The sequence below is a fragment of the Pan troglodytes genome, chromosome 4, assembly GCF_028858775.2.
Source record: "Pan troglodytes isolate AG18354 chromosome 4, NHGRI_mPanTro3-v2.0_pri, whole genome shotgun sequence".
Classification (NCBI taxonomy): Eukaryota; Metazoa; Chordata; class Mammalia; order Primates; family Hominidae; genus Pan; species Pan troglodytes.
The window spans coordinates 81,323,909-81,340,652 of record NC_072402.2 but is presented as its reverse complement, the minus strand read 5'-3'; the positions used below and the strand labels follow the sequence as shown (position 1 = coordinate 81,340,652).

Below are 16,744 nucleotides of genomic sequence, written 5' to 3'. Positions count from 1 at the left end.
CACTCTTCTGGTCCCTCCTTCCCAAGGGTCTTACTGATAATACATCAATTACTTGAATCCACCAAATGCCTAATCCTTCAGACACCCTTTTTGTGCTAACAGTTCATCACAATTTGCATCAGTTCATCACAATTTGCATGAATGAATTAAATATAACTATTCAGCTCAGATTTAGGTGGTTAAACAGTGACATTTAAAAAATTATGGGTGGCATATTTGCTTGAGATAACAGCATCATGAAAGTTAATTATTTTGTAGTTTTCGTGGGCAGCCAGGCTATCAAGAATTATTTATTAATTTTAAGGCTTCATGCCTTTTTTGTAAACCCTAGCCCATCCCAACTGAGATTAAGAAAGATACTACCCAGCCATTTAAACTGCTGACCGTAACCCTTCTTGATCACCCCGCTGCCCTATTTCTAGTCAATAAGTAAATAGCCTGGGATAAAAGTAGTGTGACGAATGGCATTCCTTCCTTTAATACTTATTTACTGAGTACCTGTTCTGTGAAAGGCACTAGTTACAAAGAACAGGGAGAAAAAACATGGGTAGGACCATAGCCCTTCAAAATCTTACAGTCCAGTAAAGAAAAATAGCCCCATAACACAATTATGGGTGCACAGAAGAACAAGAATATGTTCCATAAAACAAATACCAGCAGGATTTGAGCAGGATATTACAAGGTTACATGGGCATGACAGAGGAAGTTTTACAATGACGATCAGCACAACGGGGAAGGGACAGGGTATGTTTGACAACCCAGGTAAGTAGCTCTGTCTTACTTGGGTCAGTCCCTGTGAGAAGCTGTGCCCAGCTGTGGACTGCTAGCTGATAGCAGTCAACTAGCAGCAGATCCTGGCAGCCAAGGCCAAGAGGCTCTTTCTGAACAGACACTTGGGGTCAACTCTGCATCAGCAAAAAGATCATATTCAGGGCAAGAGGCTCTCAACACAAGCAGCAAAGGCCAAATGTCAAAGGACAAGAGAGATTATTTGTTTATTCTCTGTCAATAATATCATTTTCAAAATGGTAAATTCAAACATCACACAGTTTCTCAGGTATCATCCCTTCTGCCACGGTAAGAAAGCCACTACTTTGTAACAGAGCAAAAGAAAACATAAATCATGGGGTTCGAATGACATTATCAAAAGACAATTTACATACCAACAACTGCGGTAGGGGAAGATGAGACAAAGATGATTTAAACCCAGATTTTCATCATTGAAAAGTACATGTCTATGGTGTTCATGCAGCCATGTTAGAGGGCTATGGGTATATAGAATTCTACTTATTAAAATACAGACTTCACAATGTAGCAGGGTAAAATAAAACCATGGTCACACCATCCCCGAGGGTGTGATTAAGGGCTGTTTTAATTCATTCTTTTCTGATCTTAGACTCTCACAGAACATCATAGTGAGGTATATGGGCATATGATCATTTTCAAACAAGAATTTTAAAGCTCTGTCCTGCTTTTCTTTTTACCTCTTGATTGAAGAGGTTTGGTTTCTGATAACCTCAAAAGAGAACAACTCAAGGCAAGTCAATTTTTTAAAAACCTGATATATGAAGGAGATATTGGAAAAGGAAGCCGTGTCAGCCATTGCCGGCAATTTTTGTGGAGGCCAGTGGGCAGCTGAAGTAATTGCCTCGATTTCCTGTCACTTCCAACCCAACTCTGCCCACCTTTAATCCATCTCAGTCTGGATCCCCAGAATGATAAGCATAGCTATTCCACTTTCCAACTCCCCATCTTAAAAACAAAGCCACCCTCAAGCAGTTTCCTCTACTGGCTTTCCATATAGAACCTGCTGTACCTCACACACAAGATAATCCTCCTTGCAAGCAACCCCAGAGCCTCATCAGCCATTAAGCATTTGCTTCCATTCAGTTGTCAAACTGTGTTAATGAGTTTATACAGACCTAGGCCATTCCATTCCCAGATTCTTCAAAGGCCTCAAGACCACACATAAATGAGAATATCAATATGGGAAGGTATCTCATAAAACCAGGAAATTCGATAAGAAAAGCTAACGTACAAAACTTGCCAACTCGTTATATGAGGCCAGTATTACCATTATAATGAAACTAGACAAAACATCACGGGAAAAGAAAACTACAAACAAGTATCTTTTGTGAATACAGACACACAAATCTTAAGCAAAATACTACCAAACTGAATACAGCAGCACATGAGAAGAATGAGACACCACAATCAAGTGGGAGGCATCCCAGGAAAGCCAGGTTGGCTTAACACCCCAAATCAATTAGAATAAAAGAATAAAATGACATGATTATGTTAATAGCTACAGAAAAAGCATGTGACAAAATCCAACACCATTTCATGATAAAAACACTCAGCAAACTAAGAATAGAAGACCTTCTTTACTCTGATAAAAAGCATCTATAAAAACCCAACAGCTAACACCATCCTCAATAGTGAAAGACTGAATGCTTCCTACTGAGATTAGGAAGACAAAGATCTGCTCTCAATACTTCTATTCAGTATTGTACTGGAGGCTCTAGCCAGGGCAACTAAGTTAAGAAAATGAAATTAAAAGGATTACACGGGAAGAAGTAAAACTACTGCTATTTGTAGATGATATTATTTCAAAAATAACAAAATCCTAAGGAATCCACTAAAAGACTATTAGACCTAATGAACAGGAGCAACAAGGTTGGAGGTCATAAAACCAATACACAAAAATTGACTGTATTTCCAAACACCTGCAATGAACAACCTGAAAATGAAATTCAGAAAATAATTCCAGGCCGGGCGTGGTGGCTCACGCCTGTAATCCCAGCACTTTGGGAGGCCAAGGTGGGCGGATCACAAGGTTAGGACATCAAGACCACCCTGGTTAACACAGTGAGACCCTGTCTCTACTAAAAATACAAAAAAATTAGCCGGGTGTGGTGGCGGGCACCTGTAGTCCCAGCTACTCGGGAGGCTGAGGCAGGAGAATGGCGTGAACCCGGGAGGTGGAGCTTGCAGTGAGCCAAGATCGTACCACTGCACTCCAGCCTGGGCGACAGAGCGAGACTCCGTCTCAAAAAAAAAAAAAAAGGATTCCATTTATAACAGCACAAAAAAGAATAACATACTTCAGAATAAATTTTGCAAAAGATGTGTACTCTGAAAACTATAAAACATTATTGAAAAAATTTAAAAAGACAGATAAATGGAAAGACATCCAAGTTCATGAATCAGAAAACTTAAGATTAAGATGGTAAGCCTGGGCAACATAGCAAGAGCCCTGTCTCTATTTAAAAAATAAAAATAAAAAAGGTTAAGATGGTAATCATCAACCTAAATGCCCTTCAATGATAGACTACATAAAGAAAATGTGGGGCCAGGCACGGTGACTCAGGCCTGTAATCCCAGCACTTTGGGAGCCCAAGGCAGATGGATAACTTGAGGCCAGGAGTTGGAGACCAGCCCGGCGAACATGGCAAAACCTCGTCTCTACCAAAAATATAAAAATTAGCCAGGCATGCTGGCGCACACCTGTAATCCCAGCTACTCAGGTGTCTGAAGCGTGAGAATCGCTTGAACCCAGGAGGCGGAGGTTGCAGTGAGCTGAGATCATGCCACTGCACCGCAGCCTGGGCAGCAGAATGAGATACTGTCTCAAAAAAAAAAGAAAAAAAGAAAAAAAAATGTGGTACTTACACACCATGGAATACTATGCAGCCATAAAAGCGAATGAGATCATGTCCTTTGCAGGGACATGGATAGAGCTGGAGGCCATTATCCTTAGCAAACTAACACAGGAAAAGAAAACCAAATACCACAGGTTACATGGACACATAGAGGAGAACAACACACATTAGGGCCTTTCGGAAGGTGGAGAACAAAAGGAGGGAGAGGATAAGGAATAATAACTAATAGCTATTAGGCTTAATACCTGGGTGATAAAAAATCTGTACAACAAACCCCCATGACACAAGTTTACCTATGTAACAAACTGCACTTTAAATAAACATTTTTTAAAAAGATGGTAATGATTCCCAAATTGATCTACAGAATCAACATAATGCCTATCAAAATCCCCACTGACTTCTTTGCAGAAATTGACAAGCTAATCCAAAAATTCGTGTGGAAATGCAATAAACTCAGAATAGCTAAAACTTCATCAAAAGTTTAGTACTGCAAAGGACGTCATCGAGAGAGAAAAGACAATTCACAGAATGAAAAAAATTTTTGCAAATCTGATAAGGAATTTGTATCTGAGAATATATTTAAAAACTATTATAACTCAATAATTTAGAATAACCCAATTAAAAATGGGAAAAGGATCTGAATAGATATTTCTCCGAAGAAGATGAACAAATAGTCAATAAGCACATGAAAAGATGCTCAATTTCATGAGCCCTGAGGGAAATGCAAATCAAAACCACAATGAGATAATACTTCATATTCACTAGAATAGAAGGGCTAGAATAAAAAAGACAGACAATAACAAGTGTTGACAAAAATGTGAAGACATTGGATCCCTGCTATATTGCTGCTGGGAATATAAAATGGTACAGCCACTTCAGAAAACAGTCTGGCAGTTCCTTAAAAGGTTAAACAGAGTTACCATATGACCCAGCAATTCTACTCCTAAGTATATACCCAAGGGAAATCAAAATATATGTCCAAACAAAATCTGTACACAAATATTCAAAGCAGCATTATTCACCAGCCAAAAAGTGGAAACAATCCGTGTGCCCATTAACTGATGAACAGATACATAAAATATGATATGCCCATATCATGGAATATTATTTAGCAATAAAAACAATGAAGTATTGACACATACTATACTATGGACAAATCCTGAAAACATGCTAAGTAAAAGAAGACAATCACAAAGAACTGACTTACATGATGCCTTTCATATAAAATGTTCAGAAGAGACAAATCCATAGAGGTTGAAAATAAATTGGTGGTTGCCTAGGATTGGGCAGGCTAAGGAATATGGGGAGAGATTACTAATGAGTACAGGGTTTCTCTTTGGGGTAATGTCAATGTTGCAAAATTAGATGATGGCCATGGATACACAATTTTGTGAACATACTAAAAACCACTGAATTGTATGCTTTAAATGAGTAAACTGTATAGTACGTGAATTATATATCCATCGAGTTGCTTTTTAAAAATCAACTTTACCTTGAGGGAGTTGGGTCATCTTGGCCAAGGCGTGACATGATATTTATCAAGGTGTTAATCCCTATTTAAAATAAAAAACAAATACACAAGTAAATACGGATAGAAGAATCATAGGACCATCATATTACAGTAGAAAAAAATTATCTCATCTCAATGTGATTTTAAAAGGTTTGGAATCTACCTGTCTAAAAGTGTGATAAACAATTATTTAAAACACTGGATAGGAAAAAGAAATTTCTCTAAAAAACTCATCAACCCTTATTATAGTTCTTGCTCAAAGTAAGTATTATAAAAGAGTCTGTGGGGCCAGGCACGGTGGCTCAGGTCTGTAACTTCAGCACTTTGGGAGGCAGAGGCGGATAGATCACTTGAGGTCAGGAGTTCAAGACCAGCCTGGCCAACATGGCAAAACCCTGTCTCTAATAAAAATACAAAAAAACTAGCCAAGTATGGTGGCACATGCATGTAATCCTAGCTATTTGGGAGTCTAACGCAGGAGAATCGCTTGAACCCAGGAGGCAAAGTTTGCAGTGAGCTGAGATCGTGCCACTGCACTCCAGCCTGTGTGACAGAGTGAGACCCTGTCTCAAAAAAAAAAAAAAAAGAGTCAGTAAGCACTAGAATATGAGACGGTGAAAGAGTCACCCAGGGAACCATTCCTAGAGGCGAAATAATTTATAACAGAAAACACAGGCCAAAATAGGAGATTCACATCTTAAAATCATCCAGACATACCTTTCTTCCGCATGTGCATGTGATGAACTTTTCTGTCTCCGTATTTGGGCTGCCGAATTCCACAGTTAGACAACGAATTCCTGGCATGATCAGGATTCATTCCAAAATTTAAATGATGACTTGGATGAGTCATGGCCAGCTAAAATTTCAATGAAATAAGTTCAGTCTTTAAAACAGCATAAACTGGGTGCAGTGGCTCATGCCTGTAATCCTAAAGTGGAGGGGCCACTTTAGCCCAGGAGATCAAGACTAGCCTGGGCAACACAGTGAGACGCCATCTCTACAAAAAATAAAAAATTAGGCTGGTGTGGTGGCACCTGACTGGAGTCCCAGCTACTCAAGAGGCTGAGGTGGGAGGATCACTTGAGCCCAGGAGGTTGAGGCTGCAGTGAGCTATGATCATGCCACTGCACTCTAGCCTGGATGACAGAGGGAGACCCTGTCTCAAAAAACAAAAACAAAACAAAAACTCAGCATGGGAGCACCATCTTTGTATCATCCCAAATTAAGCAGGAAAGGGAGCTGTCTATGCAGTTGAATTCTAAGCCCTGATCTTTCCATCTTATCTCCCCAAGTATCTGTAAACAGACAACCTACAGAATGGCAGAAAATACTTGCATACTATATATCCAACAAAGGACTAATATCCAGAATCTACAAGGAACTAAAACAAATCAGCAAGAAAAAATAATAATAATAACAATAATAATCCCATTAAAAAGTGGGCAAATGACATGAACAAACATTTTTCAAAAGAAGATATACAAATGGCCAACAAACATGAAAGAATGTTCAGCATCACTAATCATTAGGGAAATGCAAATTAAAACCACAAGGAGATACTACTTACCACTTTACCCCAGAGAGAATGGCCATTATTAAAAAATCAAAAAACAGCAGGTGTTGGTGTGATGCAGTGAAAAGGGAAGGCTTATAATACACTGAACTTTATATAAGCTACATAAATTAGTATAACCTCTACGAAAAACAGTATGGAGATTTCTCAAGAAACTAAAAGTGGATCTAACACTTGATTCGGTCCTTCCACTACTGTGTATCTACCCAAAGAAAAAGAAGCCATTATATCAAAAAGACACCGGCACTTCTATGCTTATGGCAGCACAATTCACAATTGCAAAGATATGGAATCAACCTAAGTGCCTATCAACGGATGAGTGGATAAAGAAAACGTGGTATACATATACCATGGAATACTACCCAGCAATAAAAAGAATGAAATAATGATTTTGCAGCAACTCAGTTGGAACTACAGGCCATTATCCTAAGTTAATTAACTCAGAAACAGAAAACCAAATACCGCATATTCTCACTCACAAGTGGAAGCTAAGCTATGGGTACCCAGGGGCATACAGAGTGGTATAACGGACACTGCAGACTCAGATGGGGAGTGTTGGGAGGGGGGGTGAGGGATGAAAAACTACCTATTAGATGTAATGTACACTATTCAGGTGACAGGTAAGCCCAGACTTCACCACTATACAATTCATCCATGTAGCCAAAAACCACTTGTACCCCTAAATCTATTGAAAAAAATTTTAAAGTGGCCAAAACAAACAAAAAACAAATTTCCAGATCTCTGACGCAAGCCCTCTTCTGCAAACAAACATAAAAATCCACATCTTTAGGCCGGGCGTGGTGGCTCACACCTGTAATCCCAGCATTTTGGGAGGCCAAGGCAGGCACATCACCTGAGGTCAGAAGTTCGAGACCAGCCTGGCCAACATGGCAAAAGCCCGTCTCTACTAAAAATACCAAAATTAGCCAGGCATGATGGCGGGCGCCTGTAATCCCAGCTACTCAGGAGCCTGAGGCAGGAGAATCGCTTGAATCCGGAAGGCGGAGGTTGCAGTGGGCCGAGATCACGCCATTGCACTCCAGCCTGGGAAACAAGAGCGAAACTCTGTACCAGAAAAGAAAAAAAAAAAAACTACATCTTTCAGAGAAGTTAGAATACTCAGCACCTGGAAAGGAGAGCCATAAAGGAGGAAAAGTCGGAATAAGGTACTCAGAGTTGACAAATTTTAGTTTTAGTCAATTTCTTTAGGGACGGTCTCAAATAAATGTAAGAGAATGGGCTGGAAAACAGCAGAGGCAACCAGGGTAGAGCAATGGAGAGAACTATGTTTCTAACAATCCTTGTCACTTCCCAGGATAGAGAACCCAATGTACCATTTGTGACCTGCAAGATGAATTACTCCTATCTTGTTGTTATGTGAGTTTACAGGAGAATAATTCTTACCTGCAACAGACAACGATCTTGGAAAGTATATCCTATCAACTTGTCCAAATGCATTAGGCATTGGTGGTAGCGGATATGATGGGTCAGAACAGGTAGCATCATTGCATGCTAGGAAAAAAAAAATTCAATATGTTTAACTTTATAAAAACTTATAAAGTCACTTCATTTATTTTACAACAAGCCAGAACCATTTTCACATTCCAAATTCCATCTCACTAAGTCCTGAAACAGCTTATTGGCTGCATGGCATTCTGGAGAATCCTCTGTGAGAGACTGTAGCTGTTAAGAGTATATAGTCTCTAGAATCAGAATGCCTGGGTCCAAATCCTGCTCTGCCACTCATTCACTGTGTGACCTGGGGCAAGTTATCTTACCTCTCTGCCTCAGTTTCCTCACCCGCACAATGAGAATAATAAATATACCTACTTCCGAGGATAGCTAAAAGGATTAAAAGAGGAAATACAAAAATCTTCTTAGAACAAGGCCTGTTAGCCCTCATTCCATTAGGAATAGCCCTGGTTCTATCAGTATTCAGCAGGGTAGCTTCGAGTAAGTCACATGCATTTCTGTGCCTCCTTGTCTATCTTTAATTAAAAGGGAATGGATTAGGATTCATTCATTCTGAAACTTTTTTAGGGTCAAGATATTTTTGGGAATCCAAGGAAAATGACTCTTTCCCCAGAAAAATGTCCCTGTGCACAAACATGCAAAAGTTGTACACAATTTTAATGGGTTCACAAACCCCTAAAGCCCACGACTATCCTTGAAGAGCTTCTCAACCAGATATGCCACCCTAAGTTTGACATTTAATGATCTAACATTCTGAAGACAATTTTTATAAAGCCACCAGTATAGTTAAGGTACCAAGGACACAGAATTTAAATTTTTCCTTCAATCCCTTTTCATTTGGCTATAAATTCCTTATTGGGAGATAATTTCATGGAAGGCATATCTTTTTCTTTTCCTTAATACTATTTCCCAAGAACACAAGAGAATGAAAGGAGTCATTCTTATTCATCAGAACCTGGAGGATGGACCCAGCCCACAGAATGAGTGACATATGCTTTATATTATTTCAGTCTTTGAAGTGTTTTAAGCTGGTATTGTTTAAAAATACATGAAAATGGATTTGCTTGAAACTATAGAAATTAGTTATGTTATTAACTTATAAAGAAAGATTCATTCTACCAAATAGGATCTCTAATCAACAAAAAAATCTTTCTTGCCAGTTCAATTCAGTAAGTATATAATTGAGCACCTCCACGTGTAAGGCCTTACAATATGTGTGGAAGATAGAAAAGGTAAAGACATTGTTTTTGCCATTAAAGCTAGAAATATGCCATTAGGATTTGAATTATCAGCACTTTATCCACTTTGCTTTTATAAGTGCTGTGCTGATAAACACAACAATATGGAAACAACATGCACAACCAAAGTCTAATAGTTTTCCAGACATTTAAACTGCAGGAAGCTCAAGAGTTGATGCTAAAAACTCAAGGTGGATAGGACATGGGTTAGGACATGAAGACTATTCAGTGCAACTGCCTTTCTAAAGCATGAACTCAACCTGGTGAATTGTTTACTTTTTTAATATTTCCTATGAGAGATGAATCGCTGCCTGTCAGGAAAATAAAACCCTCTTTAGAGTTTGCTGATTATTAAAAAATTACCTTTATTTTTGAGACAGGGTCTCACTCTGTCACCCAGGCTAGAGTGCAGTGACACAATCACAACTCACTGCAGCCTCGACCTTCCAGGCTCAAGAGATCCTCCCACCTCAGCCACCAAACCCCAGTAGCTGGGACTACAGGCATGCAGCACCACACTCTGCTAATATCTGTGTTTTTTTGTAAAAATGAGGTTTCGCCATGTTGCCCAGGTTGGTCTTAAACTCCTGGGCTCAAGGGATCAGCCTGTCTCGGCCTCCCAAAGTGCTAAGATTACATAGGTGTGAGCCACTGCGCCAGGCCCGAAAATTACTATTAACTTTAAGCCCAAATCTGTATCTTTGGAAGTTTTATCCCTTTAATCCTAGTTCTACTCAGAAACAAAATGCATTTAATGGCAGGCTTTCCACATCTTGTTTTAGCTAACCTACACTTTACTTCCTTACTTCCTTTAACCTTTTCTCATGTAAAACAGCTTTGAATCCCTTAACCACTTCCTCTAAACCTGCTCCAAACAAAGCCTGTTTCTTCTTCCAAATAAACCTTTCGTGAGTACCATGGAAGGGTATAGATGACCCGTGTCCATCTTGAATCCCAGACATCAAGTCTCAATGTTACCTACAAGACTTTAAATTTCTAACTCAGTTTTTAAAAGTATCAATCTTTGCAATATAAAAATACAATCATCTTTATGTCTGGCATCTTTATGTCTGCCAACTGCTTTAATTAAAAAAAAAAAACCCTCAAATTCTCCCATAAAAATAGAGCAACTAGACTAGCAAAATGAAAGACCAATGAATATTATCTACATAAAAACTAAATGACAAGGCACCCTCTTGAATCCCTAAATAAGAGTGTATGAGGAGAAAGAGCTATGTCTCAGCATCTGTGTGAGAGAAGAGAGGCACAGGCCCTGATAATGGAAGAAACTCAAAATTAACAACACATGTTCACCACAAATAACCCAAACTGGAGAGAGCTCTGCCGAATCTAATTTACTGAGTGAATACGGGAGGACAGTTTAACTATGCTTAAGACACCTGGGACCTACAAACACTGAAAACACAAAAAAACAAAAAATGAAGCTCCCTGCAAGGTAGAAGCCCTACAACCAGGAGAAAGTGTTGGGAGTGAAAGCCACATTTCGCAAGAGACGGAAACGAAAGGCAAAAGAGAGGAGGTCCAGACAAAAGCAGAGGGGGCAGATTTTAGCGTGAAGCCATATTATTTCTTTTATCACTGCAAAAATAACAGGAGGAGGAGCTCCAGAACCATGAAAAACTATCCTGGCTTATACCTCCTTTCTAAAAGTACAGGAAACTATTTCATTTGGTTTATTTAATTTTTAAGTTTCTTAAACAGCAACAGAAAAGAATCATGATCAAATCCCATTCAAAGATTTTTCTAAGAAGAGGAGTAGAATAACATCCTTGCTGATAATAAAAACATTCCAGAGGCCCGGCACAGTGGTTCACACCTGTAATCCCAGCACTGTGGGAGGCCGAGACAGGTGGATCACGAGGTCAGGAGATCGAGATCATCCTGGCTAACATGGTGAGACCCCGTCTCTACTAAAAACACAAAAAATTAGCCGGGTGTGGTGATGGGCGCCTGTAGTCCCTGCTACTCGGGAGGCTGAGGCAGGAGAATGGCGTGAACCCAGGAGGCGGAGCTTGCAGTGAGCCGAGATCGTGCCACTGCACTCCAGCCTGGGCGACAGAGCGAGACTCTGTCTCAAAAAAAAAAAAAAAAAAAATTCCAGAGAAACATACCAATAACCTTCGAAATAAGAAAAGAAATTACTAAAACAATAGGAGGATTAACAAAAATTACAAATAAATATTACATAAATTCAGAAATGAGATTAGAGGAAAGGAAGATTTGAAAAGAAGTGACAAAACTCAGGAAAAAGAAACATAAAAGGAGATAAGCATTTCAAGATTAAACAAGAAGGAACACAAAATCAGATCAGCCCAATGAATAGTGCTTTTGAAAAATAGAAATGAAGACTTCAAGAGAAAATGACAGATCCAGAAGAGAAGCAAAAAAGATATAAGATGCATATATCTTATAAGAAGATATAAGATGCAAGAAGTAATTACTACTTCTTGAATGAAGAATTCGAGAGAACATGATAGATCCAGAAGAGAAGCAAAGAAAATACAAGATGCATATAAGTGGAGTACTTTAAAAATCAAAATAATAGAAAATAATGAAACGTGTAATACAAGAAAAAGAAAATTTCCTGAGATAAAAGACAACTTGAAAGTATATACTGAAAGTATATACAGCATACCTGAAAAAATTAACTGAAAAGAGCTGAGACAAGAGCTGAGACATATTCTAGTAAACTATTGGTTTCTAAAGAAAAAGAAAAAATCCTTTGGGCACTCAGATAAAAGGACCAAGTCACTTAAACTCATATTGTTATCACACTTTTTTTTTTTTTTTGAGACGGGGTCTCACTCTGTTACCCAGTTTGGAGTGCAGTGGCACGATCTCGGCTCACTGCAACCTCCATCTCCCAGGCTCAAGTGATCCTCCCACCTCAGCCTCCCAAGTAGCTGGGACCACAGGTGTGCACCACCACACCCAGATAATTTTTTGTATTTTTTGTAGAGACAGGGTTTCGCCATGTTGCCCAGGCTGGTCTCGAACTCCTGAGCTCTGGTGATGCACTTGCCTTGGCCTCCCAAAGTGCTGGGATTACAGTTGTGAGTACCTGTACCTGACCATATTGTTATACTTTTGACAGCAATGTTTTATGCCAGAAAACAATGAGAATGTATTTAAAATATTAAAGAAAGAAAATGGGATCCACAGATTTTATATCCAGCCAAACTGACCGTTAAAACAAAGGCCACAGGCAAACTGTGAGGAACATGCAGAAACTCAAGGACCACTGTTTCTATAAGCCCTTCTTGAGGAATGTTTTAGAAAATGAGCTTCAGACAAACAAAAAAGGGGAGGTGGGAGATTGATAATGACATGATCTGATGATTACTTGCAAATATATTTTTATTGGTACATAATCACAAGTGAGTCAATATACGAAATAATTAAACATTCTAACATTGATTAGTACAACCATCAGAAAACAAGGGGAGAATAAGAAATACATAAAGAGTAGGATGAGGTTGCTGTCTGCCTTATTAACTTGCAACAAAAGGATATCACTTCAAATTAGGTGCCAGGTGAGAGAGAGGATTATGGGAAGAAGCAGAGAGAAGCTATTTTTACTAAAAGACAACAAGATACACACACACACACACACAGACACAGACACACACACACACAGAGAGGAAGAGAAGTAAGGGAGAAATGTAATTATACTATAAAGTTGTCAGTATAAAGGTAATCATTAGAATAAAAATACAAGCCTTCCCGAATACAAAGGATATGAAGAGGAAAAAACAAAGCCAATATAATGGATTTCATAGTAACCACTAACATAAAACTGTTTGACAGACAGAAAGCCAAACATATCAATAAGCTCTATATATTACTACAGAGTGATCTCCCAGACACATGGTTTTGTTGTTGTTGTGGTTTTGTTTTGTTTTTTAGAGACAGGGTTTCACTCTGTCGCCCATGCTGGAGTACAGTAGTACAATCATAGCTCACTGCAGCCCCAAACTCCTGGGCTCAAGTGATCCTTCCACATCAGCCTCCTTAGTGGCTAGGACAACAGGTGTGCACCACCACACCTGGCTAAGTTTGCAATCCTCCTGCCTTGACCTTCCAAAGCACTGGAATTTAAGGTCTGAGCCATCACACCTGGTCCAGACACATTGTTAAGTGAACAAAATCTCAGTAGAGAAAAGTGTAAGATACCACCATTCATACAAGAAAGAGGAAAACAAAGAAAATACATATATATTTGCTTTCATAAAAATAGGAAATTAAGCCTTTTTTTTTTTTCTTTTTTTTTTTTGATGGAGTCTTACTCTGTTTCCCAGGCTGGAGTTCAGTGGCGTGATCTCGGCTCATTGCAACCTCTGCCTCTTGGGTTCAAGCTATTCTCCTGCCTCAGCCTCCCAGGTAGCTGGGACTACAGGCACACACTCCCAGCTAATTTTTTGTATTTTTAGTAGAGACAGCGTTTCATCATGTTGGCCAGGCTGGTCTCGAACTACTGACCTCAGGTGATCTGCCCGCCTCGGCCTCCCAAAATGCTGGGATTACAGGCGTGAGCCACTGCGTGCGTAGCCAGGTCAAGCCATTTTTAAAAGATAGTTACCTGTCCGGGGTGGGTGGCAAGAAAAGGATACAAGCAACAGAGATAGAAGTTAGACTTAAAAAAAGTACACTTGACCCTGTAAATCTGACTGCAGAGTCATGTAAACATTTTACATAATTATAAAACAATCTTTCATTTTTAAAAGGAACCTAGGTCAGGCACAGTGGCTCATGTCTGTAATCCCAGCACTCTGGGAGGCTGAGGCAAGAGGATCACTTGAACCTAGGAGTTTGAGACGAGCCTGGGCAACAAAACTAGACCCCATCTCTACAAAAAATTGAAAAATTAGCCAGGCATGGTGGCACATGCCTGTGGTCCCAGCTACTTGGGAGGCTGAGGTGGGAGGATGTGTTGGGCCTAGAAGTTCAAGGCTGTAGTGAGCCATGATCGCAGTGTCACTGTACTCCAGCCTAGGTGACACAGCAAGACCCTGACTCAATCAATCTGTCAGTCAGTCAATGGAACTCTTAAAATCAAAAGTAAAATGAAACAAATGAATTCTGTGTATCCAGTTTGTGGCATAACCACGGGATACATAAAATTGAGTGTAAATCCCCAGTGAGATACAGCTATAGATAATCAAAGACAAAAATGAACACAGACAGTCCCCAACTTACAATGGTAAGACTTACGATTTTTTGACTTTACAATGACATGTAAACAATATTAATTCCGTATGCTTCTTGACTGATGATATGCTGTGTCCCAATAAACCTATCATAAACTGAAAATTCAACTTATGATCTTATGATATTTTCAACCTACTCTGGGTTTATGGGTTTACTGGGATGTAACCCCATTGTAAGTCAAAGACCATCTGTACTCCCAAACAAACAAGCAACTATTTTCCATCACCATATTGGTGGTGGTGCTGTTAAATTGCTAATCTGGGACTACTTGTATGTTATGGAATAAATCAAATGAGTAATTTTTGGTGCTGTCCCACAGGATCTTCATCTTAGGGTAATCAAATAGTTGATGAGGAAAAGATCCTTTTTCAAAAGTATTTTAAGTAATAAATGAAGAAAGACAGAATTTGAATATCATTTTGGCAGACCCTGGGTCTACATAACGATCCATCAGTGACCGATAATGTCACATACAAATAAAGAGAGTCCTCACCACCAGCTATGAAAATATCTTGCAAAAAAACTGAACTTAAATCTGGTCAGTGCTATTCAACAGAACACTCTATGATGATGGAAATATCCTATTATCTGTGCTGTTGTAATGGGCAGTAGCCACATGTGTCTACTGAGCACTCAAAGTGTGGTGAGGGCAACTGAGAGGCAGAATTTTTAATTTCATTTAATTAATTTAAATTTAAATAGCCACATGCAACCAGTGATACTGGGCAGTGCAGTTTTAGATCTAACTACCAATTTATAGGAAACACAAGGGGCAGAAGTACCTGGTAAATGACACCAGAAAGTTGCAATCAGCAAAACTCAAACTACACTGTAGGAACTCTACAAGACACATAATCCAATTTCTTCAACAACAAATGTTTGCAAGGGAAAAAAAGGAGAAATGGAGTGAGAACCTACAGATTAAAGAGACTTAAACAACATCAACTAATCACAATGTATAGATCTCACATGGATCCAAATTCAAACAGACTAAAATAAATTTAACAGACAATGAGAAAAATGTAAACATTGACTAGGTATTTGATGATATTACAGAAATGCTTTTGAAAACAGTCGAAGCTAAGTGATAGTTCACAGAGTTCATTATACTTTTCTCTTGCATCTTGTATGTTTTAAATTATTCCTAATAAAATATAATACTAGCCAGATGAGGTGACATGCACCTGTAGTTCCAGCTATAGGAGGCTGAAGCAGGAGGGTTGCTTGAGCCCAGGAGTCCAAGGCAAAAAGGCCAGAGTGCACTATTATTGCACCTGCGAATAGCCACTGAATTCCAGCCTGGGCAACACAGCAAGACTCCCATGTCTTAAAAAAAAAAAAAAAAAAAAAATCTCTCTCAGGTCAGTTAGCCTTTAAACAAATCTTTCCTTTCTTCACAAGCAGCACTACGCTCCAATTAAAAAATCAAGTATCTCATACAGACTAAAAATCAAAATTCCTTTGTTAACAATAACTATGAAGCCATTGCCCTCCCAGACATTCCTCCTTCCCCCGCTACAAGATCTAATTTAGAAAATACATCCTTCAACTTGCTGTCCAAAGTCTCTGAATCTCTAGAGATGTTACTTTTCACTGTTGAGTCATTCCTTGACAAATCATTGAGCAAGAGAATCAGATAGTTTGATAATGCATGGCAGCCTTCCATCCCATTCCAGATGGCCACTCTAGGAAGACAGCATATTCATTAATTAGTCCAAATACAGCTCTCTGTCCACTCAATACAAATACCAACCACCACAACTCAGCTTTCCTCAAAGGCCAACAGCTCTCCAGGCACCTGTGCTTCCTTTTTTTTTCCTTAAGAAGTTACAATGTCTCCGCATTTGGCATGAGTCTCCTACTGGTGATGTGACTGTGATGGTGCAAATTCTTTGCTCCTTTTTTCATGTCTTCTGAGTCAGTTTATTGATTTCCATGGACCACCTTCTCAGTATAGCATAGGGTCCAGGTGCCTCCCTCTACAGAAGATACCAATTTAACCTCAGTGTGTGAAACCCTATTCTTAAAAAATACAGATCTTACTGCAGCATGTTGCTTT

The 16,744-nt window shown here is 39.2% G+C and overlaps 1 protein-coding gene across 36 annotated transcripts in view; it reads right to left on the bottom strand.

Moving 5' to 3' along the window:
* The window catches only part of DROSHA (drosha ribonuclease III), a 131,214-nt gene that overhangs the window by 42,319 nt on the left and 72,151 nt on the right, over positions 1–16,744 (bottom strand). For all 36 annotated transcript variants that reach the window (XR_010157262.1, XR_010157264.1, XR_010157265.1 and 33 more), the window contains 3 exons: positions 8,150–8,257; positions 5,890–6,028; positions 5,155–5,215 (listed from right to left, as the gene is read on the bottom strand). Coding sequence is in view for 32 of the 36 variants with exons in the window: in XM_016953489.4 (XP_016808978.1) it covers positions 5,155–5,215; positions 5,890–6,028; positions 8,150–8,257 (308 nt within the window). In the remaining 4 variants the exon portion in view is untranslated. The remainder of the gene's footprint in view (positions 1–5,154; positions 5,216–5,889; positions 6,029–8,149; positions 8,258–16,744) is intronic.